Raw genomic sequence first — 20,395 nt, forward strand, 5'->3', positions numbered from 1 at the left:
GGGTCAAGATTAATGGCCCGCATGTTGAACACCGTCAGCCCTGCTTCAGCCACAGTCAAAGCACACAGGACGAGCAGGAGGAGGGACAGATTGGAGGCCATGGCTTCACAGCAGGCTGTAGAGGGGAAATAACACATCTGTTATATTGAAGGCCTAGCTAGTATTCCTAAACATTCCTCAGGTTTAGCTTCAGTTAAAGAAGGAAATAATAATTGACATGATCAAGTTGCATTATGGTCATTGTAGGATCCAGTGTTATTGACTATGTTTACCAGGTGCAATAATAATAGTCAGAATATCTCAGCCTCCCCTTCCTAACCCTAACCCTAACCCTAACCCTAACCCTAACCCTAACCCTAACCCTAACCCTAACCCTAACCCTAACCCTAACCCTAACCCTTTAACCATTCATCTGTCTCCTGTGTGTCCCCCAACTTCATGAAAGTACAATACTCAATATCTGTAGAGCTCTTTTAATTAAAGGCCAGTATTAAACATGTAACTAATCTGTATGAAACAGAATAGCTGGTGTAAAATCAGGTATCAAATTGTGAAGTTTAAACTGGACTAAGAAAAATACGACAAGTGTTTAAACAACAAGGCCAGTGTGAAACTAACAGCTGGATTAGTTTGGTCTTTCACAGCTCTGTTCTACCTGCATCTATGATATGTCACACACATTTCATACACTTGTAGTCTGGCCTTCAACCTTTGACTTATACCTCTGTTTCTCCAGATGTAGCAATTCAAATGGAATATGCAGCAGTCAGTCCGTCTGGATGAAAATGAAACACAGGAAATGTAGATATGATGTAATAACAATATGGATTCAATAACAGTTAAATACAGCAATATATTATTTGAGAGAAACACATATGGTTTATTACTGTAAAAAGAGGAGATTTTTCAAGTATTTATAACATTCATTCACTTTATATTCACAACTCCATCATCAGTCATGCAGCATTATGGTCACATGCTGAGGTAACACAATAAATCCTAAATAGAATAAAGAAAAGCTCTCACTGATTATCACCTGAACTGGTTGGCAGTGTGCACTGATTGTTATATTTAGTCATTTCAAAAAATATTTTAAAAATTTGACCTTTGGATGTATTGACCACACGTGTCGGGCCTTTTATTATATGGGTCAATGACGTATAAGGATTTTCAACAACTCAATTTTAGAATAAAAAAACAAGCATATCTAATGCAGTAGTTCAAACATTCAGAATGTTGTGTACCTGACAATACATATTACAATTTGAAAGTGATTTTAGTGGGTTTTTCAAGATTAATTGGCACTGGCCTGAAAAAAAAGTCATTTGGTGCGACCACGATTCATCTTGAAATATCTTTTCTAAATAAAAGATCATCATTTACAAAAATTTAAAAAAAATTCAAATACTTTGTTTCCAAACACTTTATATTACTGAAAACTTGTAAAAAAAGATGTGAAGCGTGTTAAGTAAATTAATTTATTTCAAGATGAATCATGGTCGCACCACATGACTTTTTTTAAGGCCCGTGCCAATTAATCTTGAAAAACCCACTAAAATCACTTAATTTCAAATGTATAATATGAATCTTCAGTTACACAACATTCTGAATGTTTGAACTACTGCATTAGATATGCTTGTTTTTTATTATTCTACAATTGAGTTGTTGCAAATCCTTATACGTCATTGACCCATATATTTTTATATATTGTTCAGCTACATGTAAATATCATTCAAATTGGGCGTACATGTCAAGTGAATTTGTACAATGTGTAACATTGTAGTAACAGTAAATAAATAATGGTTGAATACATGATGACAGATAACTTTAAATGGGATTGTTAGCCAGTAATAACTTAAACAATGAGAAGGTATAATGGAAAAACTCCAGTGACCACAAGTAAAAGATTAGTAGTTCAAGTCTTACCTTTAGTCTTGATGCTTTGTTTGTCATCTCTCTGTCTGCTGATCCATGTTTTATAGGCCAGCAGGCCGCGTATCAGATCGATAAAAACCTGCAAAAACCTGAATAAAGCACAAGCTGCTACATTCTCAGCATTATGCGATAAGACAGAAATAGAGTGACTTTCTGGAATTGTGATTCATTGGTTACCTCGTTCAGTATTGATGAGAAGACTGTGCCAAAAAAATTCTCTGTTCAAATTTACTTTATTGGCTAATCTTGAAGTGTGAAGTGCTTCACATGGCACGACGTGTCCTACTGTCAAAGCAGGTTGTACAATAATGTAAAAAAGAATCATTTAATTACTATTATAAAGTAAGTAAGTAAAGTAATAATAAAGGAAATAAATAACAAGACTTTTTTTCCATTGTTAGATTTTTATTAATTATCTAAATGTAATGTTAAAAGTCTAAATTTTGCACCGGAGGAAATGAGGTCATCATAATAAAATGAATTCCTTTCAGAGGAAGGAAGACTTGTTTTGGGAGTTGTGCCAAAGGACAGTTCACTGAATATCAGATGTAATGTTTGTCCTCTGAGGATCATGAAAATCATCAGTATACCAAACTGAGGAGCATCACACCCCCAACTTAAAGTCTTTATATGCTTTATATTGCCACCATTGTGAGTGTTTGGTTCACCTCTGTTTACAATGATTAGTTTATTTTGACATCTTTTTATTGTGACATCACACAACACATCACAAAAGTATTTTTTATTATGATGTTGATGATTATGATGATTATGAAGATGATGATGATGATGATTCCGAAGATTTAATCCATAAAGAGCTGTTTGTTATTAACTGTTTAATGATGAAGAGACCAACCTGCTGCACATGTTCATAACACAGTCATATCAGTGGTATGTGTATCAATAATAAACAGTTACACCTTCATATAATATATCCATATATATATGTATATATATATATATGGGGTATGTGTGTATATATGTGTGTGTGTGTGTGTGTGTGTGTGTGTGTGTGTGTGTGTGTGTGTGTGTGTGTGTGTGTGTGTGTGTGTGTGTGTGTGTGTGTGTGCGAGAGAGGGGGGAGGGTGGGGGGAGAGAGAGAGAGAGAGAGAGAGAGAGAGAGAGAGAGAGAGAGAGAGAGAGAGAGAGAGAGAGAGAGAGAGAGAGAGAGAGAGAATTAACAATCATTAATACCAAAATGATATACAATCACAACAATCACAAATACCAAAACTGAAGTATGAAGAATGGAAAAAAATTCTAGTATATAGCCTAAATATAAATGAAATAAAAAATCAAATGATCACAAATGATAACATATTGCTGATAAAAACTAGAGAAATAACAGTAAAATCACACAAATAGAACAACACACTTAAAAAATGATGGTTTATTTGGTAGTGTGACTAATTTTACTTTTTGCGTCATTAGGCTAACATACAGAATTAGGTGCGCTGGATTCCCTCACTACTCCTACCTCAGTCTTTCAGTGGAGAGACCTGAGGTCACCCTACCCCTTCCCCTCTCCCCATGCCCTACTACTGACTGTGAGATCTTCTCAGCTGCTAGTAGGAGAGCCACTGTGGAAAGGAAATGTAGCACCTGCTGTTTTCACCTATAAACAAATAAACACCACCTCCTCTTAAAGATAACACACACCGCCTGTTGAGTGATACTTTGAGGACATGTTACATCATCCTCACTGAAGGCCAGTGTGAAAATAACAGCTGGATTAGTTTGGTCTTTCACAGCTCTGTTCTACTTGCATCTATACAAAGCCATCCATAACCTGGCTCCCGTATACCTCAGCCAACTCCTGACTCCCTATTCTCCCTCTCGGTCTCTCAGATCCTCACCATCCCATATACCAAACTGTCCACCTCGGGAGGCCGGCCCTTCAGCGCCACGGCCCCTAAGCTCTGGAATTCTCTCCCTCAATCTCTCCGCGACTGTTAAAAACTTGTCTTTTCTATGAACACTTCTCTTCATCCTCCTCTGCGTAGTCTTGTTTTGATGTTATCTGTTGGATTTTTTTTTCTCTGTAAAATGTCCTTGGGTTTGTGAAACAAATACATTTAACTTAGTGTTATTAGTAGTAGTAGTAGTAGTAGTAGTATTAAGATATGTCACACACATTTCATACACTTATAGTCTGGCCTTCAACCTTTGACTTATACCTCTGTTTCTCCAGATGTAGCAATTCAAATGGAATATGCAGCCGCAGTCAGTCAGTCTGGATGAAAATGAAACACAGGAAATGTAGATATGATGTAATAACAATACGAATTTAATAACAGTTAAATGCTGTAATCTTTCCTCTGCACAAACTGCACTTTTTAACAGCCTACCACTGTGTTTATTAAGCATAAACATATCTGACATCATCAAAATCACTGATATGAACTGTTATATTTATTCATATCAAATGAATTTCTTCATAGTGTCTGGATCTTTTTATTAATGGATTTGTACATTAATTTATGTACAGCCAATGAGCAGAGAAGGATCAGCCAATGAGCATGCAGGTCCAACCCACGGGGAAAAAAATTCTGCTGAACAATTACTCTGAAATAAACTATTATGCAATAAACTATTTTATGTAGGAAAATAAGGAAGACTGCATTATGATAAGATTATATTTCATAATTGATAAATACATCACAATAATTCACTTATATATTAACTGAATTTTGAATCAGTCGGGGCTCCATACATATCAAGTTACAGTGGATCTTGTTATTAATGGATTTGTTTATCAGTTTGTAAAATTTTTAATATATTTTTATTGTCCAGATAAATATCAGCTAGTTAATAATACTTGGACCTTGGACTGCTACCTGGAATACATTTATAACATCACATTATCAACCAAAGTAAAGAAACATGACAGTGAAAACCGAACATTTAATCAAAGCTGGAATATTATAAAATATCAATGCATGAAAAGTGACACCATATAATAAACTGTTAAAACATGGTAGTCGTAGTAACAGAGTGGCAGCAGTAGTATTAGTGCAGTAGTTGTAATAATACACATAATGTGTAACAGTGCAGTAACAGTAAATTAATAATGGTTGAATACATGATGACAGATAACTTTAAATTGTATTGTTAGCCAGTAATAACATAAACCACAAGTAGAAGATTAGTAGTTCAAGTCTTACCTTTAGTCTTGATGCTTTGTTTGTCATCTCTCTGTCTGCTGATCCATGTTTTATAGGCCAGCAGGCCGCGTATCAGATCGATAAAAACCTGCAAAAGCCATTGGTTACCTCATTGTGTAATGATGAGAAGACTGCCAAAAATTCTCTGTTCAGATTTGCTTTACTTGTCACTGCCATAATGAAGTGTCTTACTGTCAAATGATGTTATTAATATTATAAGTAAAGTAATAATAGAGGAAATAAATAACAGGACTTTTTTTCCATTGTTAGATTTTTATTAATTATCTAAATGTAATGTTAAAAGTCTAAATTTTGCACCGGAGGAAATGAGGTCATCGTAATAAAATGAATTCCTTTCAGAGGAAGGAAGACTTGTTTTGGGAGTTGTGCCAAAGGACAGTTCACTGAATATCAGATGTAATGTTTGTCCTCTGAGGATCATGAAAATCATCAGTATACCAAACTGAGGAGCATCACACCCCCAACTTAAAGTCTTTACACATCAAAAAAGGATTTTTTTTATGACAATGATGTAGCATTAGCATCCTGCACAATAAGGACCACCCATTGTATGGTGTTATTAGTGTTTTTAGTGAACTGGAGAGCTGCTTTAGTGCCAGACTAGTTAAATGTGTCTAAGTTTATTAAAAATAAACACCTTCATACCACATAATACATTTTTAAAAAACAGTACTGCAAGAAATAACTTTGTGTGTGTGTGTGTGTGTGTGTGTGTGTGTGTGTGTGTGTGTGTGTGTGTGTGTGTGTGTGTGTGTGTGTGTGTGTGTGTGTGTGTGTGTGTGTGTGTGTGTGTGTGTGTGTGTGTGTGGCCTGGGAGTTTGAGGGTTCTGCAGTATCTTAGCTGTTCCTAGGACTGCACTCTTTTGGACAGAGACCTCAGATGTTGTACCTGGAATCAGCTGGAGCCACTCTCCCAGTTTATGGGTCACAACTCCCAGTGCTCCAATTACCACTGGCACCACTGTTACCCTCACTCCCCACATCTTCTCTAGCTCGTCTTTCAGCCGTTGTTATTTCTCGAGCTTCTTGTGTTCCTTCTTCCTGATTGTTGCTGTTGCTCAGGATCACTACACGTCTATCACTACTGCCTTTTTCTGTTGTTTGTCTATCAACACAATGTCCAGTTGGTTAGCCATCACCAGTTTGTCAGTCTGGATCTGGAAGTCCAACAAGTGCCCATGTTGCCAATATCTAAATCCGCCACTGATTACACGCTTCCACAACACACTGGCAAAACAACCTGCTACACTCTCAGCATTGCATCATGTGGCAAGAAGAGATCTTTTGGCTTTGTTTGTCCCATATACCCGATCCTATATACAGTACCAGTCAAAAGTTTGGACACACTTTCTCATTAACCTTTGTGTCGTCCCGGGTCAAATTGACCCCGTCTGTTTTGACTGTTCCTTCTTTCTTCCCTTCCTTCCTTCCATCGGTCCTTCTTCCCTCCCTCCTTCTCTCTTTCTTCCTTTCCTCTCTCTTTCCTCCCTTCCTTCCTTCTTTCCTTCCTCCATCCCCTTCCTTCCTTCCTTCTGTCCTTCCTTCCTCCCTCCCTCCTTCTATTCTTCCTTTCTTCCTTCCTTCCTTTCCTTCCTCTCTTCCTTCTTTCCTCACTCCGTCCTCCTTTCCTTCCTTCTTCCTCCCTCCTTTCTTCTTTCCTTCCTTCCTTCCTTCCTTCCTTCCTTCCTTCCTTCCTTCCTTCCTTCCTTCCTTCCTTCCTTCCTTCCTTCCTTCCTTCCTTCCGTCCTCTCTCTTTTCCTTCCTTCTTCCTTCCTCCTTTCCTTCCTTCCTTCCTCCCTCTTTTCCTTCTTTCTTCATCCCTTCGTCCCTCTTTTCCTTCCTTCTTCCTTTCTTCCATCCTTCCTTCCTCCCTTCCTCCCTTCCTTCCTTGACTCGAGGACAACAGGAGGGTTAATTGGAATAGGAAGTTGTGTCCAAACTTTTGACTGGTACTATATGATGAGAGGATGATAGCACCACAGTCATCTAGTTTATTTGGTTCATTCTCAAGAGCTTCATATTACTGTGAAGGGCTTACATTAAGCAAGAAAGCAAATATGGCAACAATTTGGCCAATCATTTTTCGTGAGACATCAGTAGATAGATACATTTCTTTATTATTATTTCTTAATTTTTATTATTTCATTTGAATGAGGGTTTCTTTTTTCTTTTCTATTTCTAGAATTTCAAGTAAATAGGACTCATGATGCGTAAGTGCCAGCCTTTCAAATTCTTCATCTCAGGTATAGTTTTTGGGACCCAGTATATACAATAATCACCACATTACAGTAAATATGAATGTATTGAAATGAACAGATAAGTCTATTTTAATATCTGTTTCAATAAGACATAAAAAATGTTAGCTGAGCTTCGAGTTGAGATGATTCTTGTCACAGTACAGTCTGGTGTGTGTGTTGAGGACTTAGCAAGTTTGAATGGGAGTACATTTCTGATGGATGGATGATTAATAAAAGTGTATATTTATATTCATGTAAAGCTGGTGATATCTGTACATATAGAGCCTCGAGGTAGTGCTGTTGTTCTGTACAGTAAAAACATGAAGCATCACTTTACATTCAAACAAACATATGCAGCTACAACTGTTACAGTTCATCTGTGAGACCAAAGGGAATAATATCATATTATAATGCTACACATTAGAGCTAGCGGTAAATCACCAAAAAGCAACACAGATCAGTTCATGGGATCATGTTCTCCTTCAGATGACCAGTGGATCATCTCAGGAGTCTGGCTGTTAACAGCTGAGATGACGGCTGGTCAACGGGCTTTTCACATATCTGGAAACATCGCAGCAGATTCACAAAACACCATTTACTAAACACATTACTAAACACATTACTAAACATCTTTTGTGCTTTAGTAATTTCAGGTATGAATGGTGATGACACAGCAAAAAGGTCACACCCCACAAGCATTGGGAAATACATTTTACCAGGTCATAAATGTCCATATTTCAGCTTGTCATTGTGTGTTTCCAGGTGTTATGACCAGTCTAGTGGTGTCTGAGACTCAACATGAAAACAAGACCCATCTTCCCCAAAGTCTCAAGCAGCCACCAGAGGCCTGTACTACGAAGCAAGCTGCGGGTCAGGCATAAACGCTGATTCTCTTATTGTTTCTGATGTGCATTTGTACTTTCAGGTCATATTATTTAAAATTTAAAATGAAGCAACACGTTTAAAAAAAAACGTGTTTCTTTATTGTAAACTCAGGACTTTTGTCCATGTCAGGATCCTGTAGGAATGATGACTTTTTTTCGGTGATGTGATTGGTCAGAGGACAAGGTTTTGACAGGTTTGGATCTTACTCTGGAACTTAACCTGCTCCGGAGCAGGTTAGCCGTTCAGCATAAGTTACCATGGTGATTTACCCCGGTAAGAAGTGAACCAGCGTCGTAGGACGGAAAACCCAGAGTTAACCCTGAAGTTGCCTCCATAAGAGAAAATCCAGCTTCATAGTACAGGCCTCTGGACAAAGCAAGCTCAAGATGACTTAAAGTGGGTTTTTATTTACATAAAGAAATATATAACAAACTGGTTTTAACTTCAGGCTGAATCAAGGCCAAAACAACGAACAAAACAAGTGTAACTGGGAAGTCAATCATAACTGATATCAGAAACAAAAGAAATCAAATGACAGACACTTACCCCTCTAACTAAATAAACAAGAGAAAATATGATAACAAAACTGGTAATGTGTAGCTGGTTGGAAGATGAGGTGGAGGAAGAAATGTGCCATGTATTTCTAGCCGACGTCCTGGTGGGGCCGCCAATCATCCAGCAGACTGGAAACCGATATACTAATTGTTGGACCGTGGTTAAAACAATCTACCAATAAGATAAAATAAGCTATACTTCATATCAAATTAGACAACAATTATAAATATGTTCTTTATTTGACAGTAAACAAACATAGTTATACTTTAATTAGACACCATTACTTTTACTTAGTTACACCTAATTTATGCTGTAATTAGAAGCTGCATATAATGCAGTATTAGACCCAAAATATACTATACTTACGCACTTTTATACAAAATTATACTAGAATTAGAAACCAAATGAGAAGTCCTCATACCCTATTAGATACCATTTTACCAGATCATAGTCTTACTACCAAATGATGCTGTAATTAGACACCACATTTACACAGGCTGATAGCACAGGCTGTGGACCAATGTAATGACCTGCACCCTAAACCTTTGCCAGATGTCCAGACACACACCTTGTAATGTATGGATAATGTAAGATGATGGGTGGTACGTATATCAGTGTTGCATTCCCATCTTGTTTCTGCTGCCTGCAAGTGGACAAAAAAATGTTACTTTACATCAATCTCACTATTTACAGTAACAAAACTTTGGGAACAATAAAAGATGTTCACTCTCATAGACTGACTCACTCAAACACACTTTGTGACACACACCTAGATTCAATTTCTGCAATGAGCTGTAAGTGACACATCTAGGAATCAGTCACATACAATCAATCAATCAATTTTTATTTATATAGCGCCAAATCACAACAAAGTCATCTCAAGGCACTTTACACATAGAGCAGGTTCTAAACTGTACTCGTCAGGTTTAATTTTAAAGAGACCCAACATTCCCACGTGAGTAAACACTTGGCGACAGTGGTAACACTTTATAATGAGTACACACTATTAAGCATTAGTTAAGCATTAATAAATACTCAATTCATCATTTATAACGCATTTTTCTGACATGAATACACATTAGTATGTAGTTTATAAACACAGTTAAAAATGTTTTATTCATCATTGATAAGCACATTAGTTATGGATTAGTAAATACTGAATTCATCATTTATAAAGCATGTTACTATGTGGTTTATAATCACAGTTATAAATGTTTTACTCTTCATTAATAAGCTCATCTATAACGTGCTAATGATTGCATTTTCATATTTTATATATGATGGATTCAGCATTTCTAAATCAAGTATTACATCACTTACTAACCAGTTATTTAGGATTTGTCAGTGGTTTGTAATATTTAGAAAGTGTATGTACTGTAAATGATGAACAAACTATTTAGATGTACATTTCTGCATGCACGTGCACATCCACTATTCAGACATGTATTAATGATTAGTGACTGTTAGCAGATGTTCCATAAAAAACTCACAAATTCATTTTCAATGGATGTCCTATGAACAGTTATTAATGCAGGAATTCATGAATTGAGGCAGTTACGAAACACTTACTACTCGTTAATTAAGTATTTTGTGTGAGCTCATCTAAAGTGAGCACTATCTATGGCTTATAAAGCATTTACAAATGAGATTTAAAGGCTGGCAATGCCTCAAGACTCATAGAATGTTCAGTTATCTTAACAGACGAAGGAGAGACACAACACAAAGGGATATAGAACATATTGTATTGATATTTATTGCAACTTCCCAACATATTGTATAAAGACGAACAAGGGTAAACATGGCTGAATAAAAACTTGCCAACATCAACAGTGGATCACAGACGTTTCAAATATGACAAATAAAATCTGTTTTTGAAAAAATTTAAAACTTTCTGTATCAAAAATAACGTCAGAAAATATTTCAGTGTCACAATTTAACGTAATTCTAAATCCTATCTCAAAGAAACGTCTTAAAATGATTTGAGACAGATAAAATAAATATACTCAACACATGATAAAATAATACAGGAAAAGGAATTTTACCACACTACAAAAACAAAGTGTACTGATTTCTTGGAATTTGTCTCACAGAAAAGACAAATTCTTGCTAACAACGGTTACAGTGACTGCATATGAGTACTTGTATTTTTTTTGGAAATGTCATGAATCAGTCTGCCAAATGCACCCTTACAGTGTTGTGAGAGATTCAACAGTGTTCAATGAGGCTTCTCCCAACAGCTGTTTTGGGCCAGGGCGGGACAAGCCAGGATAAGACGCTCATTGGATAATGCGACAAACTCGTCCCGCCCCTGGACCGCTGAGCGTCTCTGGCGGTCAATAGAGCAGTGGGCGGGTCAGACGCTCTGCTGCTGTATGATGATTGGAGGAAATGTTTGGAGCGCTCAAAGCCCTTGATAGACAGCTTTGGGAAGGCTGACTCTTCTGAGTGTAGTTTTGCCAATGTGGCTTGACTTTCTCGCTAAATCTGGCGACTTTCCAACTCTTCTTAGAGACTTTTTTTTCTCTCTATCGACTATTTTGAAAATCTTTTTCAGGTGTGTGTTGCTGTGGTTCTATGGCATACAGTAGATGAAGCATACAACAGCCTCAATTAAACACTTCTTTTATTTGTAACTGCTTCGCTTCGATATGACATATGATTGCATAAGTTTTATGATTTTGCATAATTTTACTTATGATACAGTAAAGTTCCCCGCCAGTCAAAAATGTGTTTTTCTTCGTGTTCCTACAATTGGATATTTGATGACTCACTTTGCAGAATGATGTGTGTGTGCAGAATCTGACATCTGAAGGCTGTTCTTCTCACATTCATCTGCTGGAGAAGGGGAAGTTTCTCTATCTGAGTGGAAGGGGTCTGTGAGCATGATTTGACACATCAGGACTAATTTGGACCTAATTGAGGGCCAATATGACACTTCCACAAGTGTTGTGGTAACTTGAAGTCTCCATTGCACATACACTGAAAATTGACTCAACAGTGAGATAAGAGACAACATTAACAATGGTTGCATAGATTTAGTTGGTCATTTATTATTCCAAACAGATTATTTTTTATGTTTTAAAACATGTCTTGAGGGATTCATTAAGTTGACTGATAATGCTTTTCCTTATATAATCGTTCATGTACTTTATACACTTTTTGACACTGATTTGACAGTGTGGTGTCACTTTTATTGAAGCACACTCAAATCATCGCACCTTAATGTGGGCGTGTCTGAATAGCGCAAAGTCGGCACGCTGTCAGTCGTGAAGTTTGTCTTTCCTCCGCCGCCGTAGGGCTACGTCAGACGTAAATAGTGTCAGCTAAGTCCCAGCTAGCTGCTAGTCGAGAAAACATGGCTTTTTCTTTATACTCTCTCATTCAAGCTGCCATCCTGTGTGTGAATGCGGTGGCTGTACTGCATGAGGAAAGATTTCTAAGTAAAAGTAAGTGCGTGTGAAACGGTACTCGCTAGAAGTAGACATTTAATAAGCTAATGATAAGCAGCTAGCAACTAAACAGGAAATGTACAAACATTTAATTATTAGGTGAAAGATAATAGCTTAAAGTTAGTGTACAGCTGAAATAGAGTTTGTGCATCGTTTTAATATAATGTATGAATACTGGTTTAAATAGCCTATTTGAATAAACTTTATTAGCAAAGACGACACATTACAGACTATTACAAAACAGTGGAATGAAAATCAAACTGATAAAACAACAAATAAACTGAAAAATGTTTCGATTAGATTAGATTGTACTTTATTTATCCCATAACGGGGAAATTCACATGTTACAGCAGCAAACATAAGGCTCTGGCCCTTCTTGTATAGAGCGAGGGTGTTCTTCAAGTCAAAATGTAACAGAGCATGACAATTTTCAAAAAAGTCTTTCTTTCTGTTCATCAGTTGGCTGGGGAGTGGACCACAGTGTTGGAGGGTTTGGTGATGAGCCAGGTGTCAAAGCTCAGATGATGAACCTTATTCGCTCTGTGAGGACAGTGATGAGAGGTATGTGTCCACACACACACACACACACACACACACACACACACACACACACACACACACACACACACACACACACACATTAACATTAACATTAACGATGGGTGGCACAAAAGAAGCATACTGACACTTCTCATCATTCAGTTCAAATTCAAAATTTCCTTTTTTTCCTTCTTCAAGGAGAAATTTGAGGCAAGCAAGTTTGTGCACATATACAATTCATTCACATACATAAGCAAAAAAGAAAGACAAATATAGGGCTGGGTATCAGTAATCAACCAAAGTAAATTGATACCAAGTAGTATTGAAACGTCTCCCATCAAACGATACCTGCAATCGATCCTTTTTTGTACCTAGAGTTAGAAAATATGACCATTTGTACGGACTTGTTCACAGCCAATCAACACTAGCGTTCCTTGATTAATAAATATTAATAATTTGAAGACTTTGAAAATGTATTTGTGTAAAAATCTAATCATTTAGATGTGGAGGAGTGGTGGCATTTAATGCAATTTAATGCTTCTGTTCACATGATGGGTATCAAATGAAGTACTCAATTGGTATTGCTATCACTTTAAGGGTACTTGGATTAGTACTGGTATCGTAATTTTTTAAATGATACCCAGCCCTAATGACAATATTAGAGAAAGTTAGAACATTAAAAAAAATACACAAGGATTAGTGGCAGTGGCTGGTCCACAAAGGCACATATTATGTCAAAAGTGTCAAAGTCTAAGTGCATTTATCAGTCTATACACAAGGTAAACTGACCCTTTATTTTACTGTGGCTGTTCCCAAGACTAATGGCTGATGCTGATCATGTCTACTGTGTGTCTTGTCCTGCAGTACCGTTGATAGCAGTGAATACAGTGTGCATTGTGCTGCTCCTGCTGTTTGGATGAACAGTAGTGTGGAGTGAAGATGGAACAAACCATCCTGCTGTCAGAAGAACTTCTCCATCCATCACCTCAGGATTCCCTTTGACACACAGAATGTCTTCTGTCAGCCTTGAAGATGAATGATGCTGTCATGTGACGTGCCACTTTATCAGTACAGAGGATATTAATTGATTTACTGCTCTTTTCTTTACTGTACTGTCATTCAAAACAAGTACAAGCAGCTATTTGGAATAATAAACTCCCCTGTTTTTTTGATTACTACAATAAACCCTGGAATATTTTACACTTCATTTACATTTTGATTAAAATATTAATGTACATAACAAATGTTTTACACAAGAACTATAACTGCTGTTATAGAGTGGTCCACTGTAAAATGTTTGTGATTCATACACTGGGAGAAAATGTAAAGTAACTCTTGGATATGTGGTTTTATTGTAAAAAAAATAAATAAATAAAAAAAATCTTGAGAATAAAGTTTTTAAACTTTCACCCAGTGAAACCTGGAAGTCCTGCTTTGTGTCACCCTGCCTCAAAATGAGCTACTGCTAATATGTAAGTTTTATTAACTAATAGATTTTGAAATGCACTTATAAAACACTCAACTACAATTTCACTCAACATGTGTTAGCACCCATTTATTGGATGCTAACTAGTTTATAAAGTTCAAACTAGCTCTACCTGAAGCAGCTTCAACAGTAAAGTACTGTTCATACATTGATTCATCAGTTACCATTTAATGATGTCAAATATAATCATTTATCACCAAACAGCTGTTTAGTTTACTTGATGTGTGACAGCATGTCAGAGAGAAATTTCACAGTTTAAAACATACATCAATAAAAGAGAATTTTAGAACTCTCACAGTTTGTGAATTTTAATGCAAGGGTTAAGGTAAAGGAAAGGGTAGGGGGGGGTAAGAAGGGTAGGTTACGGTAAAGGTGGGGGTAGGAGGGAAGAGTGTTGCTGCTGGTGTTATTTCTTGAACCTCCTCCAGAAGCCCTTGTTCTCCTTCTTTTTCATTAAAAGCTCCTGAAAAAAAAACATCATTTACATTTCATTTGCAAAGCTCTCAAGTCTGAAATAAGTTGTTAGAATGTAAAAGATGAGCTGAGACATCGTACCTGAAGGTGGAGGTTTTCCTCCACCAGACGTTGGATCTCCTCCTTCCTCTCTGCCTCCTTCTGGATCCACGTCTGGTTTGTGGTCAACAGCGTCTCCTCCAGCTCTTTCTTCTCTTTGTCCCACTGCCGTCCACTCCTCTCCCAGGTCTCAGTAAGTACAGAGAGCTCCTTTCTGGATGTCTCCACCGTCTCAGAAAGCTCCTTCTGGAAAGTCTTTTTCTCAGAGAGCCGTCTTCTCGAGTCCTGTTCTCTATCAAAGAACTGTTTTTAGCAGCTCTCTACATTTTGGGAGAGTTCCTTCCAGTGTCTCTCATCCCTCTCTGCCAGCGTCTTCATGTGGATGTCCTCTTTTTCTGAGAGCTCCTTCCTGAAGCTCTCTTTCAAATATGAGAGCTCTTTCTGGTACAGTAGCTCTCCTCCCTCTCAGACAGCTGCTGTTGGAGTTTTTCAGCAAGTGTATCGCAAGTTATTTTGCTCTGTTTCAGAGCAGACTGCACTTCGCTCAGCAGGGCCAAAGTGTCAATATGAGCAAATATACAGGCGAGTCTTTTCTCAGTGGCCCTGCTGGTCTCCTTCTCCTTCTCACAGAGGAGCGCCTCAAGCTGGCTGACTTTGTCCTGCCAGATGGATTCATTTGCAGAGGCTGCTGTCCTCTCTACTTCCTCCTCCAGAACATGAACCCTCTGCTGATGAGAGATGATCACTTCATCTCTCTTTTTTATTTCCTCCTGGGCCCTCTGGCATTGTTTCTTCAGCTCCCTATGAAAGAGGATTTTGGAGGAATCACGTTTCTCCTTCAGAGAGGAGAGTTGGTGATTCAGACAGCTGATCTCTTCTGATTGTCCAACCATGTGGTTTGACCTGTTGAGGTCTGCCTCAGTGTTGGACAGCTTCCTCTCCAGCATCCTCCTTGTCATTTAGGAGCTGCTGTCGCTCATTTGCCCAGGTCTGTCTTTCCTTCAGGACCGTGAGCTTTGTAATTGTCTTCATCGTCTCCTCCATCTCCTTCATCTCATCCTCCATGTGTCTCCTCATGTCCTCCATCCCTCTGTGATAGTGTAAATAATGTTAATGTAAATAACATTTTTATTTGATATGAATTATTCTGGGGTCACACACACCTTGTAGTCTGCATGAAAGAATCCAAATGATACTTTATGGTGTGAAATAGTCGCTTCAGGATTCAGTGTGAACAGTCAGCTGAGGCTGTTGGTCTCGAACTCTGTGGACAATGCAGATTGTGGTTTTTAACTTTTTTAATAGACAAGATTGAAGATATTCGATCAAAGAGTCACCCCACTCCCCCATTTCTGTGCGACTTACTTACAACCAAATGTCTTTTTTCTTAATTATTTAATCTGTTACTTACTTTATCTACTTGTATATGTTACTTTTATCCATTATTTTATCCTTATGTTTAACTGTTTCATGTGTTATGTTATTTGTTGACTGTGATTTTTTTATTGGATTGCTCTCCTGCTTTATTTTATTTGTCCTAGTCTATGAAATACGTAATGTCAATGTCAATGTCAACTTTATTTATATAGCACATTTAACACAGCCAATGGCCTACCAAAGTGCTTTACAGCAAAATAAGTAGAAACAATAAAAACAAACAATAAAAACAATAATAAAAAAAATAAAATAAAAATAATAATAATATAGAGAAATAAAACAGATAAAAGACCCAATAAAAGCGGCTATCCTATAATAACAGTAGTTTTGCAAACTAGTCGAAAGCGTGTTGTTTGTCCCAGTACGCTTTCCGTACTTATAACCAGTGTTGTGTGGTCTGTGCGTACTGGTTCCCGACCTTCATTAGAGTTTGTACATAAATATAAGTTTCGCCCATGGTTTCGCCACACAGTGATAATGTTTTATTGTAATGATGTATTGTGAGCAGTAATGGGGAATACACAGAGTTACATAGTCGCGTCGCTCTCTGTCAGTTCTGTGTGTTTAGTTTATGTTTATTTTTACTCTTCTCATCGGTTGTTAAAAACTAATGTTCTAACCAGCGACACACTTCCAAGTTCCGGATATCTTTTTATTAAACATGTGACCAAAGCTCTGACTCGGAGAACAGGCTGTTTGTACTCAACTAACAAACAGAGTGAAGTTATTTACACGGTCCTCAACTGCAGGTGAGCAGGAAGACATCATGTGGGTTTGTCCTTTTTTTTTTTTTACTATGGTTGAATGTCTGAGCTCCACTATGTAGAGTTTACAAAGCTGATCTCAAATATGTCAGAAAGTGGACAGATTCTCTGAGCTCCTTGATCATGTGATTTTTATGGGTGCTGTTATAAACATCATTAGTGACATCATAACTAGTTTTGAAGCCAATCCTGCTCCAATATTCAATTGACACATGTGTGATGTAGAAACTTGAAGCCTCTTGTGCACAAATACCAAAAATAGTCTTTACAGTGAAGCAGGAGACATCTTATATCCAGCTGTTAAACTTCTGAAATGAACAATATCTTCATATTTATACATTCTGGATTTTTATTGGCTTAAAGCAAACCATGAGTAATCACACTACTTCATCTCTGGCACTGACTTTATATACTCATTGGCTTTTTTTTATGCATCTGTTACTTTTTATCTATTGTGTTGGATTGTATTGTATTATAGTACTTGCTGATGCACTGTATTGAGACATTAGGTCACATAGATATAATATCCTGTCCATTGACCTCAGATGAAAAATTAGAATATCTAACTCTGGTACATTTAAATTGATGTGGAAACTGAAAAGCTGATTAATGTATGTGCACTGTCCCTGGTAGGTAGGTAAGTAAATACATAAAGGAATGGCGGAGAAGGAAGAGATATCATTTAAAATATTTTAAGAAGATAACAGAACCTTTTTTCTTTCGAAGACCCATATCAGACACACGTTATTACTCAGAGTATGTTATATACATCTTAAAACAGAAATCTTTTTAAATGGTCTTAATGTTACTATTCTTACTAAACTTTTACAACTATTATTTTTATTGCTTGTGTACTTATAATTTACTCTTCTTTATTCTTTTTATTGATGCTATTTTTATTTTTGCTATCCACTTAATGCTGCAATACTGTACATTTCCCCACCGTGGAACTAATAAAGGAATATCTTATCTTAATTTGGGTGATAGTCATCCACATTTTCAGTGTCAGTGTATGTGTCTCTCTTTAAAAGGTTGGAGACTCCCTTGTTGAGGAGGTTCTGCAGTGCTGGAGGGTATGGTTGGGATTATCCAGACAGTGAATACAGAGACATCCCGTTGTGTTTCCCAGAGTTTCTCTGCCGCAGACTGCTGCGTATTCTCCTGACAGATCATAACTTCAGGCTGAGCCCAGCAGGTAAGAAAACCACTCATCAGATCTCTTTCATCACATACTTTTTTATTTTTTAAGTGATCACTCCAGTGTGTATTTGTGCACATGTCTCACACACCTTGAGTTCACTCCTGATCTCCTAAATCCACAATTGTTGAGTTGATCTTGCAGTGACTGTTTTTTTACTTTTTCAGGTCTGATTCGTGTGCGCCAGAGTTTGAAAACCCATCAGCCGGTGGATGAGCTGAAGAAGGGTGCATTCACGCTGCAGGCTCGAGTCCTGGTGTACCGGCAGGTTGCTGCGGGGGTGGAGGTGGACATCTGTCTGTCCGCCATGTCACGTTCCGGAAGTCCGGTGTGGGAAAGCGTCTTGACGTTCCTCTCTCAAAACAAGTTCCATAATGCCAGCAGATGTTCACAGCCAGTGAAAGAGAATGAGAGTGAGTATGTTTACAGAGATTTCTTCTTAAAGTGCATTCAGCTTCTGTACACCACGGACAACAAGGAAGGCTCTCACAGAACACAACATACTGAATATGAGTGCACGGCAAAAGTTTTCGTATTCAGGTTATGCTTCCTTTGTTTTGACAGGTCAAATAGATGAGCCTGTGCCAGAAAATACGAAGCAGGTAGAGCTGAGAGTTCCCTGGAGAACCAGCCTGCAGTGCGTTTGGTCCTTCTCAGACTATCCGCTCCTCTTCCTACCAGCCAGGCTGTTTGGCTGCAGATTACACACAGCACCAAGTATCTGGATGCTGTCTGTGTGTTTGGCTGAAATTGAAAAGCACAAAGGTAGGTACCGTAGGAGCCTTTTTTGTTTTTGTTAAAGAACCGCAAGGCGAACTGAGACACCTTGTAGTTCTTTAACAGGTACACATATTTATTAAGGTCATTGATTTTGTAGTTGGTGTTGTAATGCCACCTATAGGTACTTCAGGAGAGCTTTTATATGTTACTAGTTACACCTGTGTGTTTTCTGCTGCAATGAAGTCTGTAGTCACATAGTTCAACTGTTGTCAGGACTTGTCATTATTCTGTCATGTCATCAGGGGTTGGAGTCATCACAGCACCAGTCAACATCACCGTCCAGTTTAAGGAGCCTCTGTTGATACCAGGCAAAGTAACAATCAAGTTTCGGGATGTGATCAAAAACGAGGGACGAGGCCTCAACTTCTACATGCAGCGGCACGGAAGCAGCACATCTTACATAGCGGGAGTGATTTCTAGATCCTGATTAACACTGGAGGACTATTGTACATTTTTTTGTTTAGTTTAGTTTCTACAGTATGTTGGCAGCACATTTTATGATCATAAAATATTGTTCTGTTAATGTCATGTATGTTTATTTCACATTTGACAAACTGAAGTCATATGAACACTTGAAGATGAAGATGTTTTCCTTATTGAGTGCAACTAATTCAGTACCTATAATAATGGTAGAATATTATATTAGCATTTTTTTATACCTGCAGCTAACCACCAAAACACCATTTTTTAAAATGCTCCAAATGTTTACTAGCTATTCCCCTACTTTGTCTGTTAGGTGTTTGATGCTGCCCAGGTAGTGTACACTGACATTTTGAGGTTGTTTTTTTTTTTGTTTTTTTTTAGCTCATAATGGTGCTGATGAGAGCAATGAGACTGAAAGGAACAATAACCGGAACAATGAGCTAAAATGCTGCATATAGCTGAGGGGAACTTTAGCGTCAGGTGATCATTTTCTGCTTTGATTTCCTCACTACTCCAATCAATTGTCACTATATAAATATTGATTATAACCACGTCATGTATATTTCTAAAGTGTCACCAGCAGGATTTTTGCCCTGTAGGTTTCATAGATCTTACTCTACACGATCACTTTGTCAGATGCCATGTCTACCAGTCAAGTTAATGCAGAAATCATCGCTGCAGGGAGTGAAGACTTTTCAATAATTGATCTCTCGTATAATGCTGTTTGCAGCTTTCATGTATGTCAAAGTGTGTCCTCCTGTATTATTTATCAGAACACATTCAGTGCATAGGACTGAGAGAAGTGGCTTTTCATGCATCCCTGCACTGCTGCAACACCTCATAAAGGAATCATGGAAATGGTTTCTGGTATGATTTCTTGTGTTCTTGTGAAGGGAAGAAAAGACTGTGGTTTTCTGATATGCCTTTTTACTGACAACAATGGACTATTTTAATATTCATCATACAAAGACAAGATCAGGTTTACTCCAGATAGTTGAATCCCTTTTC

The 20,395-nt window shown here is 37.6% G+C and overlaps 2 protein-coding genes and 1 long non-coding RNA gene across 3 annotated transcripts; 2 read left to right on the forward strand and 1 right to left on the reverse strand.

Moving 5' to 3' along the window:
• On the reverse strand, positions 1-5,188 carry LOC133979635 (uncharacterized). The gene is made up of 3 exons (XR_009925062.1): positions 5,100-5,188; positions 4,113-4,168; positions 1-115 (listed from the first exon to the last, which is right to left on the reverse strand). It is a non-coding gene; the product is annotated as an uncharacterized LOC133979635 (long non-coding RNA).
• A 6,908-nt stretch (positions 5,189-12,096) lies between these two features.
• ier3ip1 (immediate early response 3 interacting protein 1) lies at positions 12,097-14,193 on the forward strand. The gene is made up of 3 exons (XM_062417957.1): positions 12,097-12,243; positions 12,706-12,807; positions 13,651-14,193. The coding sequence occupies exons 1-3, from the start codon at positions 12,153-12,155 to the stop codon at positions 13,704-13,706; spliced, it is 249 nt and encodes an 82-aa protein (XP_062273941.1). The 5' UTR covers positions 12,097-12,152; the 3' UTR covers positions 13,707-14,193.
• A 2,438-nt stretch (positions 14,194-16,631) lies between these two features.
• Positions 16,632-20,248, forward strand: si:ch211-12e13.1 (uncharacterized). The gene is made up of 5 exons (XM_062418076.1): positions 16,632-16,971; positions 18,018-18,181; positions 18,352-18,597; positions 18,749-18,949; positions 19,207-20,248. The coding sequence occupies exons 1-5, from the start codon at positions 16,733-16,735 to the stop codon at positions 19,389-19,391; spliced, it is 1,035 nt and encodes a 344-aa protein (XP_062274060.1). The 5' UTR covers positions 16,632-16,732; the 3' UTR covers positions 19,392-20,248.
• The last annotated feature ends 147 nt before the right edge of the window (positions 20,249-20,395 follow it).

Source organism: Scomber scombrus, chromosome 4, assembly GCF_963691925.1.
Source record: "Scomber scombrus chromosome 4, fScoSco1.1, whole genome shotgun sequence".
Classification (NCBI taxonomy): domain Eukaryota; kingdom Metazoa; phylum Chordata; class Actinopteri; order Scombriformes; family Scombridae; genus Scomber; species Scomber scombrus.

What these genes read in the sequence shown, in the direction of transcription:
- ier3ip1 (XM_062417957.1), top strand. Translation starts at nt 12,153, where the DNA reads ATGGCTTTTTCTTTATACTCTCTCATTCAAGCTGCCATCCTGTGTGTG. An exon ending in GGAAAGATTTCTAAGTAAAA is followed by an intron (nt 12,244 to 12,705) that starts GTAAGTGCGTGT and finishes TCTGTTCATCAG; the next exon opens with TTGGCTGGGGAGTGGACCAC. An exon ending in TGTGAGGACAGTGATGAGAG is followed by an intron (nt 12,808 to 13,650) that starts GTATGTGTCCAC and finishes CTTGTCCTGCAG; the next exon opens with TACCGTTGATAGCAGTGAAT.
- si:ch211-12e13.1 (XM_062418076.1), top strand. Translation starts at nt 16,733, where the DNA reads ATGGGGAATACACAGAGTTACATAGTCGCGTCGCTCTCTGTCAGTTCT. An exon ending in TACACGGTCCTCAACTGCAG is followed by an intron (nt 16,972 to 18,017) that starts GTGAGCAGGAAG and finishes TCTCTTTAAAAG; the next exon opens with GTTGGAGACTCCCTTGTTGA. An exon ending in TGAAATTGAAAAGCACAAAG is followed by an intron (nt 18,950 to 19,206) that starts GTAGGTACCGTA and finishes TCATGTCATCAG; the next exon opens with GGGTTGGAGTCATCACAGCA.